At 49.3% G+C, this 16,669-nt stretch overlaps 1 protein-coding gene across 5 annotated transcripts in view; it reads left to right on the top strand.

Annotated features, from left to right (window-relative positions):
* The window catches only part of RALY (RALY heterogeneous nuclear ribonucleoprotein), an 87,555-nt gene extending 73,402 nt beyond the window's left edge, over positions 1-14,153 (top strand). For 4 of the 5 annotated variants that reach the window (XM_055435849.2, XM_055435833.2, XM_055435841.2 and 1 more), the window contains 8 exons: positions 5,563-5,827; positions 7,565-7,637; positions 7,826-7,873; positions 9,900-10,066; positions 10,751-10,864; positions 11,072-11,268; positions 12,528-12,576; positions 13,800-14,153. In XM_055435849.2, coding sequence (XP_055291824.1) covers positions 5,572-5,827; positions 7,565-7,637; positions 7,826-7,873; positions 9,900-10,066; positions 10,751-10,864; positions 11,072-11,268; positions 12,528-12,572 — 900 coding nt within the window. In that variant the 5' untranslated portion in view covers positions 5,563-5,571 and the 3' untranslated portion in view covers positions 12,573-12,576; positions 13,800-14,153. The remainder of the gene's footprint in view (positions 1-5,562; positions 5,828-7,564; positions 7,638-7,825; positions 7,874-9,899; positions 10,067-10,750; positions 10,865-11,071; positions 11,269-12,527; positions 12,577-13,799) is intronic. The other variant, XM_055435859.2, reaches the window with a different exon arrangement.
* The last annotated feature ends 2,516 nt before the right edge of the window (positions 14,154-16,669 follow it).

The following is a 16,669-nucleotide window of genomic DNA, read 5'->3' as shown; positions in this document are numbered from 1 at the left end:
AAAGATTATTTCTGGTTTTGGAATAAGGATGACAAGGCTCTGAGAAATTTCATGACGTGTTGCAGGTTACATGACTGAGCAGTAGAGCCAAGCCTCGTGGACTTGTAACCTAGACCCCTTACACTCCCTCCCATCCCAGGAGCCCTCAGTGTTCAGCTTGATGGGAGCTAGGATTTCTTGTGGGAGTGGGAATGGTCAGGAACTAAAGAGCACTCCTTGGAAAATTAGTCCTGTCTGTCCAGTAATGATCATTTGGGCAGTGATAATGAGCTGAGGCCTGGTGAGTTTAATGAGATTAATAGATGTTCTGTCATCCCTAGCTGCCTAGTAACCAAGGAGGCTCTGGATCAAGGAGGCCCTGGGTACTGATCAGTACAATTGCTTTGCTTTCTCCAGAAATAGTCTCCCAATCACTGATAGCTGCTTTCCTTCAGAGTCACCCAGATGTCTGCAGGTTTATCTAAGGGCAGAGGTCTGGCCACAGGCTGGTATGACCACTCATCTCCAGGCTTGGGAATAGACTGGATTTCTCCAGCAGAACTGGCCCAGACAGAGGCTGTAAGTAGCACTGGGTGGGTGGGGGTGGGTGTGGTGGAGGTAAGGACCATGGGCAGCGGAGATCCAGTGCTGAGGAGGATTTATAGAGTTGGGGAAGGGACTGTTCCGATGGCTGTGTGCCTCAGAGGTCAGGCTGAAGGCTAGGTCCTGATTGGCAGAACTGAGAGGCTTGGTAAGGCAGAGCCAGAGTGCTTAGGCCAGTAGAGACAGTGGCAGGTAGAGTGTCACACAGGAAGCCTGGATTCAAGTCCCGAGCTACTCCCTTCACCAGCAGAAGACCTTAAGTGAATCATGTATCTTTGCTGATCCTCTGCTTTTCCACCTATAAAATGGGACTAACAGAAGGAAACGGTAACCCACTCCAGTATTCTTGCCTGGAGAATCCCATGGACGGAGAAGCCTGGTAGGCTACAGTCCACGGGGTCACAAAGAGTTGGACACGACTGAGCGACGGAACGGAATGGAACGGAACAGTGTCAGGACCAAGAACAGAAACTGGCTTTTCTTCACTAAAATCCTATGCAGATGGGAGGCATTGTAGTAGAAAAGGGAAAGGGGTAAGGACCAAGGAGAGGGTGTGACCGGCTCAGGCTTACACATTCTCACCATGGGAATCAGTACCCAAGGCAGCATCTCTGTGCACAGGTTTTTTGGAGTCAGACCTGGGTACAGGTCTGGTTTTGTTCCGTTAACCAGTTACTTTGTCTCTCTGAGCTTCCTTTCCCTATCTAAATGACCTCCTCATAAGGCTGTTGTGAGAGTTAGGTAAGGTGAGATGTGTAAAGTCTCTTGACAGCTTGCAGTCAGTAATTAGAGGCTATTCTTAATGTGATCCCCCTCTGGGTGGCTCAATTACCCATAGTTCAGGGGTGCAGGTACTTTGTAGGGCTTTTCTGCCTTTGCAAAGCTCTGGCACTTTACCACCTTTAGGCTTGACTCTTCCACAATACAGCTTCCATCTGAAATGTTTCATCTGGGGAAAACAATTTGTTTTTTGCCAAATTTCCTCTGTTCTTATTAGCCTAGAGGAGCGAGCCTGTCCCTTTGAGCTGTAAATTGCATTTCAAAGCCTATGTTCCTGGTGGGTTTTAATTAGCTTAAGGGCCCAGCTTTTATGCAGCAGTTGTTTCAGCAGGTAAAGGTGAAGATGTTTATTTGGGAGCCAGTCTGCAGTTTTCTCAAACATAGCATTTCTATATTGTCTCTTCCAAGCTCCTCATTATCCTGGGGGCTTGTCTCAGCAGCCCAGAAGGAACAATGAAATGTAAGAACCCAAGACGTAGAGTCAGAGGGACCCATGGGGTTCTTGGCCTTGCTGCTCACTGGCTATGGCATCCTGGTCAAGTTCATTCCCCTCTCTTCCTCAGAATAAGGGCATAAGCTCCATGCTCACTAAAGTCCCTGCTGATCTGACATTGCAGAAGACTCTGGGAACAAGGTGGGTTCTTGAATCCATCCCCACCCCCCTAATCTGACCCCCCCACACCTCCAAGAACAATCCCTCTCCCCACCTCTCCTTAGCTCATCGCTAAGCATGGGGCCTCTGGGGCTGCAAACACCTTGCTTTCAATTACACAGCTAATCTGTGAGGCAGAGCTTGGCCCAGGGGGGCGAATAGCTTATCAAATCAAGTAGCTTCTGCTGAATAGGATGTCGGTATTTTCTAGGGCTCCCACTCTTAACCTAGTGGGAAGCCTGGAAGAGCCAAGATAGAATTGTGTGGAGAGGATTGAGCTGGGGATATTGGTGCGTAGACCAGGGTGTTTGTGTCCTAGGCTAGAAACAGGCGCCTGAGAACCTCAGCCTCACGTCGTCTCCCCCTCGTCTTTGCCCCGTTTAAGGGCCACCGCGAGCCCTTCTCACCACCTTCTGGGATATCATCCTCACTGCTTCCTCCTAACAGTCACTGAGCATTTACTGTGCAACTTTGTCAGGCTTGCCTCTGACATTTGCACGGTAGAACAGGAGTACAGATGGAGATCCACGTATCATGTGTCTAAACATTCAAAGGTTATAACTTATAAATGGGGCTAACAAATTGGTATGTTCATAACACCCTGGAAGACCATATCTGAATTTGGGATTTTGTACCCGAACCTAGCAGTTCCAGGAGAGCTAGTCTCAGCACATTTCCTTTTTATTTTGTACCCCCAAAGCCATTCCTCTGAACCCCCAAAGATACCTGCCCCTTGAGATTATGCACAACAGCAGCACAGCCTGCCCTCTGAAGAGTGTGCAGACCTTGAAAGCAGATTGGGAATACAGCCTGGAACATGCTTCAGGCAGTCATTTCTCCTTGACTTTGCAGAGCAGCCACATATGTACATTTCCTAAGTCTCTTCTCTGTGGATCAGAAAACTGACCCCCGTTTGATACTGCTTCTGACCTCTTCTCCTTGGCATTGTACAGAATGTGTTCTAGTGTGACCTTGACTCTCATCTAGAATGAGCCCCCAAATGGCTGTTAGTAGAACAGAGATGTTCCAACTAGTCAGAACAAATCAGAGTAAATTTCTCATATAAAGAGCTTCAGAGTTTGTAAAGTCCTTCTGTATACATTGTCCCAAACCCTAGGTGATGAGAGCAAAGACCGGGTAGAGCCAAACCCAGAGGACTTGGCTCACCAGCCAAGGGATGAATGCTGATCCCGCTATAGCACCAAGCACAGGTGTGCCACAGTGTTTCCTGTTCAGTAGCTGTAGAGGTCATTAACACTGCTGAACAGGAAGAAGTCCGAGGGGACCCAGTGATGGTCCTGTCCCTGCCAGGTAACTGGCAGCAGCATCAGTCACCAGTCGACCTCTGAACTGTCATCCCCCCTTCTCTTCTATCTTGGTCCACACACCTGAGCTGATAGGCTCCCTCCAGCCAAAAGCAGGTGGCATCTCCCTGGACCAAAACTTTATGACTTTGAGCTGAACCAACGGGGAGAGTTATCTGATGCTCATGGAGGAGCCCCACAAATTTCTTATATACTCATGGATGCGCAAGGAGTTAACCTTTGAACCTTGAACCTGGCTTGTCATCTAGGTAGGAGAGGGATTGTCAGAGAACTGTGAGGTGGAACTCACATACACTGAGCGTTTCCTTCTTCATACAAACAGTATGTAAAGTGTTTTCGTGGGCAATCTCTTTTTGTGTCCTTTACTGGTTAGGTTAATAAATATTGATGATTGGATGCAAAGGCAAACTAAGTAACAAGAGTCTGTCTTTCAGGCTAGTTCCAAAGCTGGCACCAGACTCTTCATCAGTAGCAGTGCCCTCTCAGCCCCTCATCTTTCCCTGTGATGATGCACACTTGACCCCAGCATATCCTTGCTACTGTAAAAACTACCATAGGAACAGGTTCTTCTGCAGAATCTCTGAAGCCCAGCTTGTGGTTTCCTTGCAACCAGTGCCATCTGCTGGTCAGAAAGTGCCAACTTTTAAGCTGGGAGGATTGAGGAGAAAGGGCCTTTTACCCTAGTGGGACAAAAGATACAGATCTCCCAGCTTATACTCAGCTCCTCTCTAATTCACTAAAAAGAAGTTCCCTCTTCCCCCCAAATATTAAGTAAATAGGCAGGTGTTTATGGTTAGTTTAAGCTGATTTATGCACACTGGTTGGTGGTTCTTTAGCACTTTATCCAATAGTTTTAGGGTCAGATTCAAGATAGGAGTGTTCCAAAAGGGAGTTGCACCAACCCATGCCACTGAGGAGAACACTGGGCCAGGAATATAAATGCCAAGGCCTTTCCTACTGGAACTGAACCTCCTTTTCCCTTTCCCTTTGGAGCCCGTGCCTAGATTCTAACCTGTCCAGAAAGGGGAATGGTAGAAATTTGTACAACCCTTTGGGATGAAAAACATTGCCTGAGTGTAGAGAGCAAAGAGCAGAGAAAGTATCATCTGTAAGCAAAGAGAACAGAATTTGAATAGCAAGTGTAAAATGAATAACTCCAAAAACAAATTTGTTAAAAACAATTCTCAGATAAATGTGCTGACTTAACTATAGTACAGTCGACCCTTAAACAGTACAAGGTTTAATTCATGTATAATTTACAGTCTGCCTTCTCCGTATCCACAGTTCTTCCACACCTGTGGGTTCAACCAACCACGGGAACCATGGGCCATCGGCAGTATTGTAATACTTAATATTGAAAAACATTTACAGAAAAATGGACCCATGCAGTTGAAACTCGTAATTGGTTCAACTGTATTTAACTTGGATTTAGCACTGGGAAGGAGAGTGATAAATTTGATACAAATGGGCTTTATGGACCAGTGACCTGGGTTTGAATGCCTGGCAGGTTAATGAACTTGCTGGAGTCTTGTTTTTGTAAAATATGAATGCTAATGATACCACTTATGGAGTCTTGTAATTATTCGATATTGCATGCCACCCTTAGTGCTCAGTGAGGTTTAACTCACTTTTTAAAAATGGCTGGTTCCAATAAAGACAGCCATGATCCATGTCTGGATCAGACTATACATAATATGATACTGTTTTAGAGCAAACATTACTTGCAATTACCCTGTGACCTCTTTGCTGTGGTTCTACATTGAAGGAACAGAAGGAAAACTGGAAGATCTTCAAATTTAGATCCTGCAAGCGGTAACATTCAAAATTAGCATTAAAGAAGGAGTGGGTTTGAAAGAATTGAAGTCAATATGATACTTTTGTAAACCAATGTGTAACCTTAATTAAAAAAGAAGAATTGAGTCAAGCAGATAGCGTTCAAATTCCTGTCCTGTTATTCACTGGCATTGTGACCTCTGACTGCATTTCCTCCCATGTAAAATATCCCAGTTCTGCTCATCACGTCAGCACCATATAATAGAACATAGGTAAAGCACCTGTATGAGGTCACCAGCCAGTGAAACAAGCACAGATGGGGAGGTTGGATGTGCTAGGGGCATGTGTGTAGGAAGGAACAAAACCATCCAGTGTAGCCAGGTTTGTGGGTCATGAGCAGCCCATGAACCCAACTCAGATCCCAGCCTCATAGTGGCTTGTTTTCTTCAGGTGGCCAACATGTCCTTGAAGATCCAGACGAGCAACGTAACCAACAAGAATGACCCCAAATCCATCAACTCTCGGGTTTTCATTGGAAACCTCAACACAGCTGTGGTGAAGAAGTCAGATGTGGAGACCATCTTCTCCAAGTATGGCCGTGTGGCTGGCTGTTCTGTGCACAAGGGCTATGCCTTTGTCCAGTATGCCAACGAGCGCCATGCCCGGGCAGCTGTGGTGGGAGAGAATGGGCGAGTGCTGGCTGGCCAGACCCTGGGTAAGCATCTCTTCATGGCCCTGCCCCGGGATTTCTCCTGCTGACCCACGTTCTTTAGCTCCCCTCTTATCCCGTTTTTTGTCTTGTCCCCCATAACCCACTACCCCTGTCTTAGATGTTTTAACTTAAATAATTATTAAGTTAATTATATTTAAGTTATGGCAGTGCCTGTATGGGAGAATTTTAGAAGTTGCAGGTGAACACTTATGTCCCTGCTTTCAGTTTAAAAAAGAAAGGGTTCCAGTTAAAATGCAGATTCATCAGAGAAAGGGGAGAGTGGACTGGCACAGCCTCTTACATTGGGCTGCTTTTGGCTCGGGTTAGAACCCGTTCTGAGAGCCAGGAGGAGGGGAGCATAAGGTGAAGCTTGGTCTTGTGTTACATGCGTGTGATGTGGCCACATTGGAAGCATGTATAGAGTTTGTATATGTTCACTTACTTCTGTGTATTTGTATATGTTTGAGAAGGGATATGTATATGTGTATTGCTAAATATGTGGTATATGGATGCAACTAGTCACGTGGAGAATATGTGGACACACACCTTACTTTCTGGGTATATATGTAGTGCCCAGCCAGCTTTTTTCAAATATCAGAATGTACTTGAGTGTGTGAGCAGATGTACGTATATTCATTTACCAAGTGTTTATTGAGTTCCTGAGATTTGTTGAACTTTTATTTTTTGGGGCTCCAAAATCACTGCAGATGCTGATTGCAGCCATGAAATTAAAAGACGCTTACTCCTTGGAAGGAAAGTTATGACCAACCTAGATAGTATATTAAAAAGCAGAGACATTACTTTGCCAGCCAAGGTCCGTCTAGTCAAGGCTATGGTTTTTCCCATAGTCATGTATGGATGTGAGAGTTGGACTGTGAAGAAAGCTGATCGCCGAAGAATCGATGCTTTTGAACTGTGGTGCTGGAGAAGACTCTTGAGAGTCCCTTGGACTGCAAGGAGATCCAACCAGTCCATTCTAAGGGAGATCGATCCTGGGTGTTCATTGGAAGGACTGATGCTAAAGCTGAAACTCCAATACTTTGACCACCTCATGCAACGAGTTGACTCACTGGAAAAGACTGATGCTGGGAAAGGTTGGGGTTGGGAGGAGAAGGGGACGACAGAGAATGAGATGGCTGGATGGCATCACCGACTCTGGACATGAGTTTGAGTGAACTCCGGGAGTTGGTGATGGACAGGGAGGCCTGGTGTGCTGTAATTCATGGGGTCGCAGAGAGTCGGACACGACTGAGCGACTGAACTGACTGACTGACTCACTCACTCACTCTAGGCATAAAGATGTTCAGTGAAAGGTTGGTGTGAATGTGCACCAGCTTATTTGCATATGGGCAGTTATGTTTAGGATGCTGGAGCCAAGTGCGACTGAAGTTGAGTGTGTGATCTTTTTTCCTGGATACGTGAATATATGTGTGAGGGTGTGTGTTTGATGTCTGTGCTTATGTGAGAGAGCTTGGGAATGCGTATAATTTGATGTACATTGTGTGTGTGTGCATGTGTGATTGTAAGCCTGCATGTGTCTGAATGTTATGAACATGTAAAGTTATGTGTGTGTAATGGATGAGTCTTATTTGTGAAGACCTCTGTTGTCCATGTTAGGGAGTACAGTCCATGTGCATCTTGTGTAAACACTTAAAATTGCTGTACATGTCCTTGGGGGTGATAGGTGTATGGGCACTGATAATATATCAGCATCTGACTGTGCCTTTTCCCTCCATACAGACATCAACATGGCTGGAGAGCCGAAGCCCAACAGACCCAAGGGGCTGAAGAGAGCAGCATCTGCCATATACAGGTGGGGCGCTCTGTCTTGTTTGTCTGTCTCTGTCTAGGTGGGATTGGTCCCTCTTTCCACAGAGGGAGATTTGGTGGTAATGGGATGCCAAGCCTAGAATTTGGGGAGGTGTTTGGAGATGAGGGCCTGTGGAGAGTGGGCTGAGTGGCCATCTCTAAGCCCCGGCCCTCTCCCCTTTGTTTCCCCAGTGGCTACAGCTTTGACTATGATTACTACCGGGACGACTTCTACGACAGGTGAGCGGGGTAGGGGCGTGCCCAGGCATGAAACAGCCAAGCTGGAAGGGTTCTGAGAGATTGCTGGTGCAGCCCACTCAGTCCTCCAAGTGGGAACTGAGGCCCAGAGTTGTGGATACTCATCTTCCCAGGGTTGCTCCACAAGTTGGTGGCAGAGCTGGGATTAGGGTCCAGTTGTGTAGGTGCTCAGGCCAGAGCTCTCCCCAGCCCACACTGTCTCCTAGCTCTCTGACTGCCTCTCCTCCTCCTGATCCTGGGTGAGACTGGATGGGACTGGACAGCCAGGGGACCATATAAATGTAGCAAGTTGGAGTACAGAATCAGGTACAGGACCAGGTGCAGGGAATTTGAGCCCTCAAACTGCTGTGCAGTTTCCTTATTAACTCCCTGAGTGCCCAACCTCAGAACTCAGCCTGAGCCGCTTAGCCTTGTATTTATACCCAGGAGGCCAGCCCTCCTTGGGAAGTCTGAATTAGTGCCTGGTACGCTGGGGTCTGAGTCGGACACGACTGAAGTGACTTGGCAGCAGCAGCAGCAGCAGGCTATGACCTACCCCCAAACCCATCCAGACCCCAACCTCCATGGCACCAGCCACATTCTTGTGGAAATCATGGTGGGGGCTGGCCCAAACTCCTTCCACTTCTCTGTCTCCCTGCCACCCTCTCAGCCTTCCCCAGGCTGTCCAGGAAGAACAGAACCTCTCTGAGCCTCAGTTTTCTCACCTGTGAGAGGATTCAGGGACAGTGCAGTGTGGTAGAAAGCGCCCTTGCCTGGGAGTCAGAAGACCTGGGTGCTAATCTCAGCTCTGCCACTGAATGAATTACATGACTTTGGGCACATCCCCTCCCAGTATGAAATGGGCTTGCATCAAGTGATCCCTCAGGGCTCTTCCAGCTCTGGGATTCTGTGGTTCAGAGATTCTGACCAAGGCCAGAGCCGCCCCCTCCCCTTAGGGGCAGAAATGCAGGGTCCGGGACTGGATCCATTCCCAGAGACTCTCCATCTCCAGCCATCATCACCCCAGGGCAGGAGCTCCCTAAACAAAGGAGTTACCCAGGCATGGGTCATTGCATTGCCTCCTATCGGCAGGATCAGGACAGTGATCCTGCAGGGAGGTGGTAGGAGCAGCAGTGGTGGGAGAAACCCCTGCTCAGCCTCCGGAGCTTCTGCCTGATCAGGAAAAACAGCCCTCCTGGAAGGGCTGGGTGATGCCGCTGGGGGGGCAGCATACTGTCTGGGACAGAGGGTCTGACTCGGCTGCTCAACCCTGATACTCACTCCCCTGGGCCTCCAGCCCCTCCAGCTCCTAAGTGGAATGAGAAGGATATGGTGGTTGGGAACCCAGAATGAGGAAAGGGGCTTGGAGTCCAGCCTCATGCCTCTGACGTCATAGACCCATCGAGTTGAGGGTCTCAGTCTCCTGGCCTTTCACCTATCACACTTTCTAACATGTGTTTTAAACTAAGTTCTCTCATGTTCTATCCTCACAGCAGTCTTATGGGGATGTGGGAGGACAGAATTTGGGGTGGTCATCCTCACTAGGCATGTGGGAAAACTGAGGCTCGGTCAGGCTGAGGAATTGACTCCCACTCCCACATCTCTGTCCAGCCAGGCATTTGTACTGCTTTAGGGAGATTTACAAACTCTGACCAGAGCTTAGGGTGCAGTTGACTGAGCAGAAGGCCAGTCAAGTAGTAGAGCAGGCCTGGTTATTAGAGTGATTAGGAAGTCTGTCTGGGGGCAGTTCTCAGTTTGCTTCTCTGTTGAATGGGGCTGTAAACCCTGTTACCTCCCCTACCCTTACTCAGCCTGGATGATAGGAAAGGTGGATGTAGTAAGGATTCCAGTAGCTGTTGAGGTCCAGAAAGGCCTTCCTCTTCACCCTCAGGACTTACTGGGAGCAGGCAAAGGTATGCAGTGCAGGCTGCCCAGTCCTTCACCAGCCCTACATGTGTTGATCTAAGGCCACAGTGCCCCCTGCTGGCCACAGGCCATGCTGCAGCCTCTGGCCCATTTGCTCTCACAGGCTCTTCGACTATCGGGGCCGCCTGTCACCAGTGCCAGTGCCCAGAGCAGTCCCTGTGAAGCGACCCCGGGTCACCGTCCCCTTGGTCCGACGTGTCAAAACCACCATACCTGTCAAGCTCTTTGCCCGCTCCACAGCCATCACCACCGGCACAGCCAAGATTAAGTGTGAGTGACTCTGTCTTCTTCCTAGATAATTTTCATTTTGTCATTAGCAAAATAATAGAATCACATTTTTTTACATTGGAAAATAGATAAAGGAACAAATCTCCCACAGTTCTGCTGCTCTAATACAACCAAGTGAGTATTTTCATGTATTTCTAAGAGGAAAAGACTGACATTTGTGGAGGTGGGGCTGTGTCCAGTGCTGTGACGTGGAGTTCAGTGAGGAAATGGTGTCATCTTTTAGTCAGGACAAGGACAGGTCCACACAGGCTCGCTACTCCACAGTCATTCTGGTGTGCTCATGTGGTCAGGCAGTCAGGAAATCTGATTGTAAAGCACTCACATTTATACACCTTGAAAGACAGATACCATCCTGTAACATAAGCAGAGAAACATTCTTGCTCAGGTGCACACAGAGGTACACACCACACACCTCCATTTTATCCATCCCTGTCTTTTCATGGGGGTGGGGAGGAAATCCAGGCCGGTCACTGCAGGAATGGCCTCCAAAAAGTCTCAGGGGGTGCCACAGGCAGCTCGGGCCTCTCCCTGGCCAGAAAAAGACCATGGATAAGGATGGTCCTGCCAGTGGCCTGTCTTCCTGCTTGATGGGGTGGGGCTCCGTCGAGTGTGGGTGGCAAGCTCCCAGCCCTCAGTTGATATCCCTGTACTTCCCTCCACTCTCAGTAAAGAGCAGTGAGCTGCAGGCCATCAAGACAGAGCTGACCCAGATCAAGTCCAACATTGACGCCCTGCTGGGGCGCTTGGAGCAGATTGCCGAGGAGCAGAAGGCCAATCCAGGTCAGCTTTAAAGGGTCTTTGCCCAGATCAGGGAGCAGGGGCACAGGGCAGAGCGTGGGGAGGATGGTGCCACAGGGCAGAGAAGGGGCTGTGGCCTCGGATCCCACCTGGACCCACTTGCTGAGGCCTTGGTTCTACCAAGGTGCTACCCTGGGCAGGTGCCCCAGGTTGAGTTTTATTCTCCCTTCCTCATCCCTTCCCCTGAAGATGGCAAAAAGAAGGGCGAGAGTAGCAGTGGCAGCGGCAGTGGTGGTGGCAGCGGCAGCAGTGGTACCAGTGGCAGCAGCCGGCCACCGGCCCCCCCAGAAGACACAGCTTCTGAGGCAGGCACGCCCCAGGGAGAAGCACAGGCTCGAGACGATGGCGATGAGGAGGGACTGCTAACACACAGCGAGGAAGAGCTGGTGAGGGCCTGCCTTGGGGGGTGACTGGGACTGGTCTGTGTACCTCTGGTTGCAGGAGGGCTGCAGGGAGCAGGGGGGACCTCTTGACTGCTTGGCCGCCCTGTGAGCTCCCTCCTTCCTTGCCAGGGGTTCTAATCCTGTGAGGAAGAGGGGGAAATGAACAGAGAGTACTTAGCTCTTTCAGCTGTCAGTCAGAAACCCCACAGAGGACTGTGGTGGACCTTTCTGTATCACAAGGCCCATTCTAGACTCCATCTTCCACATGAGTTGGAGAAGGGAAGAGTCACACGCTCATGATCTGCAGAGTAGGGAACAGGAGAAGGGGATTGCCTGGGGAAGCCACAGGGAGTGCAGGGGTCTGCTCCACCTGAGGATTTTCTAAAAGCCATTGTTGCCTGAGCTTGACACAGGCAGTCTCAGGACGGGCGAGCAGGCTTCCTGTTTGGTATTGGAATTCTTCAGATTGAGGCAAGGAGCTCATCTTAAGCAGAAAGGTCGACCAGATTCTGAAGGCGAGGTGTGCCTGCTACTCATCTACCTCAGACTTAGTGAGCACCAGGCCCTGTAGTTCACAATTTTTAACTTCATTTGACCTTTTTTTTTTTCATTTGACCTTTTTTTTTTTAAACTTCATTTGACCTTAACAGTAGCCCTGAACTGTTCAAATTATTACTCTTGTTACATTTACCACATGAAGAAACTGAGACTCAGAGGTGTCAAGTAGCTTATCCCAGGGCTTTGTGGCTAATAAGGGTGGAGCTAGGATTGGAGCCTGGACTTGAGTGGGTCTTCATGTGGCTGGGTCCTGGTATGAGGATAGATGGGTTTGTGGCCATAACAGTGGAGAGGTCTTCTTCATGCCCAGCCTGTCTCTTCTTATTTGAACCTAGCCAGAGACCCCATTTTACTCTCTTCAGGCATGGTCTCCATAAAGGTCCTAATGAAGGCTTAGATGTTCCTGAGATAGGGAGCTCACCAGTCTACTAGGCTTTCAGTCTGCTCCAGTCTGAGAAGGTCTTTCTATGGAGAATGTGTTCCCTGCCACACCTAGAACTTCCTTGACTGATCCTTTCTCTCTCCTGAGGGGCCCTCAGACTACCCTGTTGGAATTCCATGGCAGCCTTAGACTGGTCCCCTAGTTATTCCCTTTGACTGTCCCTCCCCCTTTCCGAATGTAGTCTCCATATATGCTCAGGGCCCCAGGGCAGGACAGACTTCCTGTGAGTGATGTGTGGTCCTTTGTTGTCTCCTCCTTTCAGGAGCACAGCCAGGACACAGACGCGGAGGATGGGGCCTTGCAGTAAGCAGGTATGGGGGTCCCGGTGGGGAAGGGTGAAGTAGAGGGCCTGCCATGAAGTAGACCTGGCAGGGTAGTACTGTGTCCATCAATGAAGGCTATCTGGTCCCCCGCCATCCTGCCATGCGCATTTGTGGTGGGGCTTGGTGAGTTGTGGAGCAGGAATCGTGGTTGGGCTAGCCAGGTCTACCCAACAGGACTTCCCTCAGCACGTTCCCAGCCTCATTGGCTGTCCCCACTTTTAAGGAGCTCTGAGTCTAGTGGAGGAAAACAGACCATTACCACCCACTGTGAGCAGACTGACAGGGACTGGGGAGGCAGGGGGTGAAAGAGGGGTGCGGTGGAAGAGGTGATGTGTAGCCGAGCCTGTTGAGGACTGAGGGAAAAGCATTTAAGGGGGCACCTTTAGCAGAGACAACGCCTGCCGTCCTTGGTGTGTGGGAAATGGGCCAGTCTCCTGTAGCTGCAGTCCCAACAACTCCGCCCAGTAGGGACAGGGAGCTGCTCGTCCTCAGAGGGTGATGATTATGCCAGACTTAAGAGGCTGAGGTTGGATCCTATCGGGAGGAAATGTCCTGTGTGTCCCAGCCCCACAGGGTTGTGATTGTGCCAGGGTAATAGATGTAGAAACTGACCCACTGAAGAGGGCAGGGAGATAAAGCACATATCCCACAAGATCCCAAGGTGGTCATTGGTGGAGCCTAGATTCTAACCCATTGTGTGGCCTCAAAGCTCACTCTCTGGTTGGTATTTACCACCCTGCTTTGCCCCACCCTAGAGGGAAGCCAGGCCACACCAGCTTTGCCCAGACTCTGCCCCATACTTCTGGGGACCCTTTCCAGGGTATGACAGACTTGGGTGGAGGAAGGTTTCAAACAACAGAGGTATCTTTATGCATGACACACTCGTGCTGTGAGTCTGTATATGCTCTACCACACCTTTAAGTTTAGGCAGTCTTCATGGTTTGTTTTACCTGGGAGGCTAAGTGGTACCTTGTTCAGTCAGTTTGAAGGAGAGGTGCTGGGGACTCAGGTGAGGACATGGAGGCTTAGGGAAGGAGGAGAGTCACCCGAGGTTTCATGGCCAGAAAGTTAGGAAACCAGAGCGAGGGCACAGGCATACCTGTGTCTGCAAACAGCAAGCGCCATTGCACTTTCTAGTCTTCCCAGACTATGTTACCTAGAGCACAAAGGGGCTCTTCCTCTCAGCCTTCGTTCTCTCTTGTCTCTCTCAGTCTGACCGGAGTGATGACCACCAGCAGGAGAAAGGCGTACACTGTACCAGGCCTCAAGCTGGGCACCCACCCCTGGATAGCACCCCCAGTGGGTCCCAGAAGAGAGCTGGCAGCAGGCACCACCTCCCTCATGTGTATCAGCCGGTGGCGCATTCTCTGCAGGTGGAGTTATCAGCATCCCTTCCTCACGTACCCTCCCTGTTGGCACTGCCCAGGCCAGAGGGCAGAGCACAGTCTCCCTACACTCTGCCTCCCCTCCCCAGGACATTCCCAGGCTTGGGGTTTTTCTATAGGTTTGGAGGGGGGTGGGGCCCACAGGGAGGGGACCTTGACAATAAAGAGATTGGATCCCAACTTGCTCTGAGATGGGATGGTTGTGTTTTTTTGTGAAGGAACCCTGGGCCTCCTGTCCAACCAGAAAGCAGGTCTGCTACATACCCTTCTGTTCTCCCCTTCACTCCTCCCTGCCAGAGAGCATTGTCCAGGGTGCCAAATAACTGATCTTCCTGGGTGGTAGTGTCCCTGGCTAAAACGGGGATTAAAATGACCAGTAGTGTTGTTGGGGAGGGTCAAATGTGTCAGTGTCCACAAGAACACCTTCATGGTTGAAGTACCAAACGATTTTTGATCCTCTTGGTCAGGCAGTGGTATGTTCAGGCCTCAGTCTCAGTAAGTCTGGTCTTTCCCATCTCTAAAATGGTTCTACAGTTCACCACTTTCTCCTCTTCTGTGTCCTGGTTTAGGACACTTGTTTTCTCACAGGGATCTTGGGCAGCAAGGGGAGAGAGGCTAGTAGCTGAGGTCATGAGTCAGAGATCCAGACCTGGACTGAAAAGTAACCCTGAGGAACTGGTCAGTCTGGAGAGATGAAGAGGGTGTCCAGAGGAAAGGGTTGCAGGAAGCGCCTCTACCCTTGAAAGGCCCTTGGTGCAGCATAGCACTCTGGTCCTTGAACCTGCAGTCTGTCCTTGCACCCAGAAGGTCAAGCCCAGCTCTTGCTGATGCCCCCTGCACGTCTTCCTCTGTTCAAGGCAGGGAAGTGATGCCCTGGACTGGGACTTGGCAGAGTCTAAAGAAGGGGTTTTGGTGCCTGATGAACATTACATGAAGACTGACTCCATGTTCCTGTGTCCCCAAAGCTTAGTGCTGTGTGTCCATTGCACTGTATATAACACTTCTAGATTTCACAGGGCCTACTCAGTATGCTAGACTGAGGCACTCACTTTTCAGAGCTGCAGGGACAGATAGAACAGCAGGGGCCACATGCTTGCTCAATATGCCAGGCATAGAGGCCACCAAAAGAGCAGAGAAAACCCTTGCCAGGGTTGGAAGCATCTGTCCTACCCAGAGGCCCTGTCTAATCACCCTGGGACCAGGAAATACCCATGGACATGAGTAGGAATGGGATTCCCTACCCTGGCACCCCAGAAAAGCGCCAGAACTATTTCAGCCACTAAGAAAGCCCAGAATTGGGCCCTTGAGTCAGGAGGTTCACATCCACAAAACCCTGCACACACAAGCCTGTATTCCCTGTGTCTGGGACCAGGAGAGCTCCATAGGTTTCATTTTTCTTCCCAACCTTTGAAAGACAAGATTATGAAGAAATGTGATATCTGATTCTGCCCAAAGGACTAACATTCTCTAGATATTTTCAAGATCTTAAAAGTATCAGTTGTGATCCTAGTAGATTCCCATTGCTAGTGGGTTTCCTAGATTGGGAACTAAAGACTCTCCCCGCTGTACTGCTGCGAGTAAGATTTGTGACCATAACAGTTCTTTTTTTTTTGCCGGGTCTCAGTTTACTCATCTGTGTGAGGGGTTGGCCTAGACAGTAAGTGGGCCTTATTTCAGTTGTGTAACAAACCACTCTGAAATTTAGCACCTTTAGTGAACATTAATTTGCTTCTGATTCTGTAGCTGGGCAATTTGGATTGTGAACCATCTGGGTGATTGTTCTGCCTATCTCATCTGGGCTCTCGTGTGGCTGAAGTGAGCTGGCAAATTACTGGAAATGATTGGCCCCAGATAACCACCCACTTGTCACGTGGTTGCACAGTGGGGCCACATACTCCTAGTATTTAGCCAGCAAGACAGGTAAGCACTGATATGTAGGTGCTCATCAAACTCCTTGCTTGTGTTATGCTTGTAACATTCCATTGGCCAACACAAATTGTATGGCTAAACCCAAATTCCTCTTTATGACCATTATTTGTCTTTAACCTATCTCAGGCTTCACTTCACTTGTCAATTCAAAACATTCAGTAGCAGCTGCTAGAGTGCTTTGAGGATTTGGAGCAGTTTTTAAAGACTATTAGGAAATAGTAACATGATAGTTTGGTCATGTTTTTTATGGGCAAGGAACTGAAACATGGGTCTGTGAGTATCAGGTGTTAGCCAACCCTGGCCAGGTCATATCTTGTACCATGTGCTGTGCCTGGTTGCTCAGTCGTGTCCGACTCTTTGCGACCCTACAGACTGTGCCCGCCAGGCTCCTCTGTGTCCATGGGGATCTCCAGGCAAGAATACTGGAGTGGGTTGCCATGCCCTCTTCCAGTGGATCCTCCCAACCCAGGAATCGAACCCAGGTCTCCCACATTGCAGGCAGATTCTTTACCGTCTGAGCCACCAGGGAAGCCCCATAAGGGCACTGTATATGCAGTGGGCCATCTGATGAAACCACAAAAATGCAAACAGCAAAAGATTCTGAGCCAGCTGTTCTGACTTTGAATCCCATTTGGACCATTGATTGGCTTTGGGTAAATCAAAACCCCTCTACCTGTGGCCACAGTCTTCATAAATAATTATTATGTAACAACAGTAAACCACTTCTGAGGGTCTGTTATTAATATAAAAGGCACATTTTACCCTTA

This window comes from Moschus berezovskii, chromosome 15, assembly GCF_049115385.1.
Source record: "Moschus berezovskii isolate FMDL1 chromosome 15, NW_MosBer_1.0, whole genome shotgun sequence".
Classification (NCBI taxonomy): domain Eukaryota; kingdom Metazoa; phylum Chordata; class Mammalia; order Artiodactyla; family Moschidae; genus Moschus; species Moschus berezovskii.
This window is presented reverse-complemented; position numbering and strand designations above follow the sequence as displayed.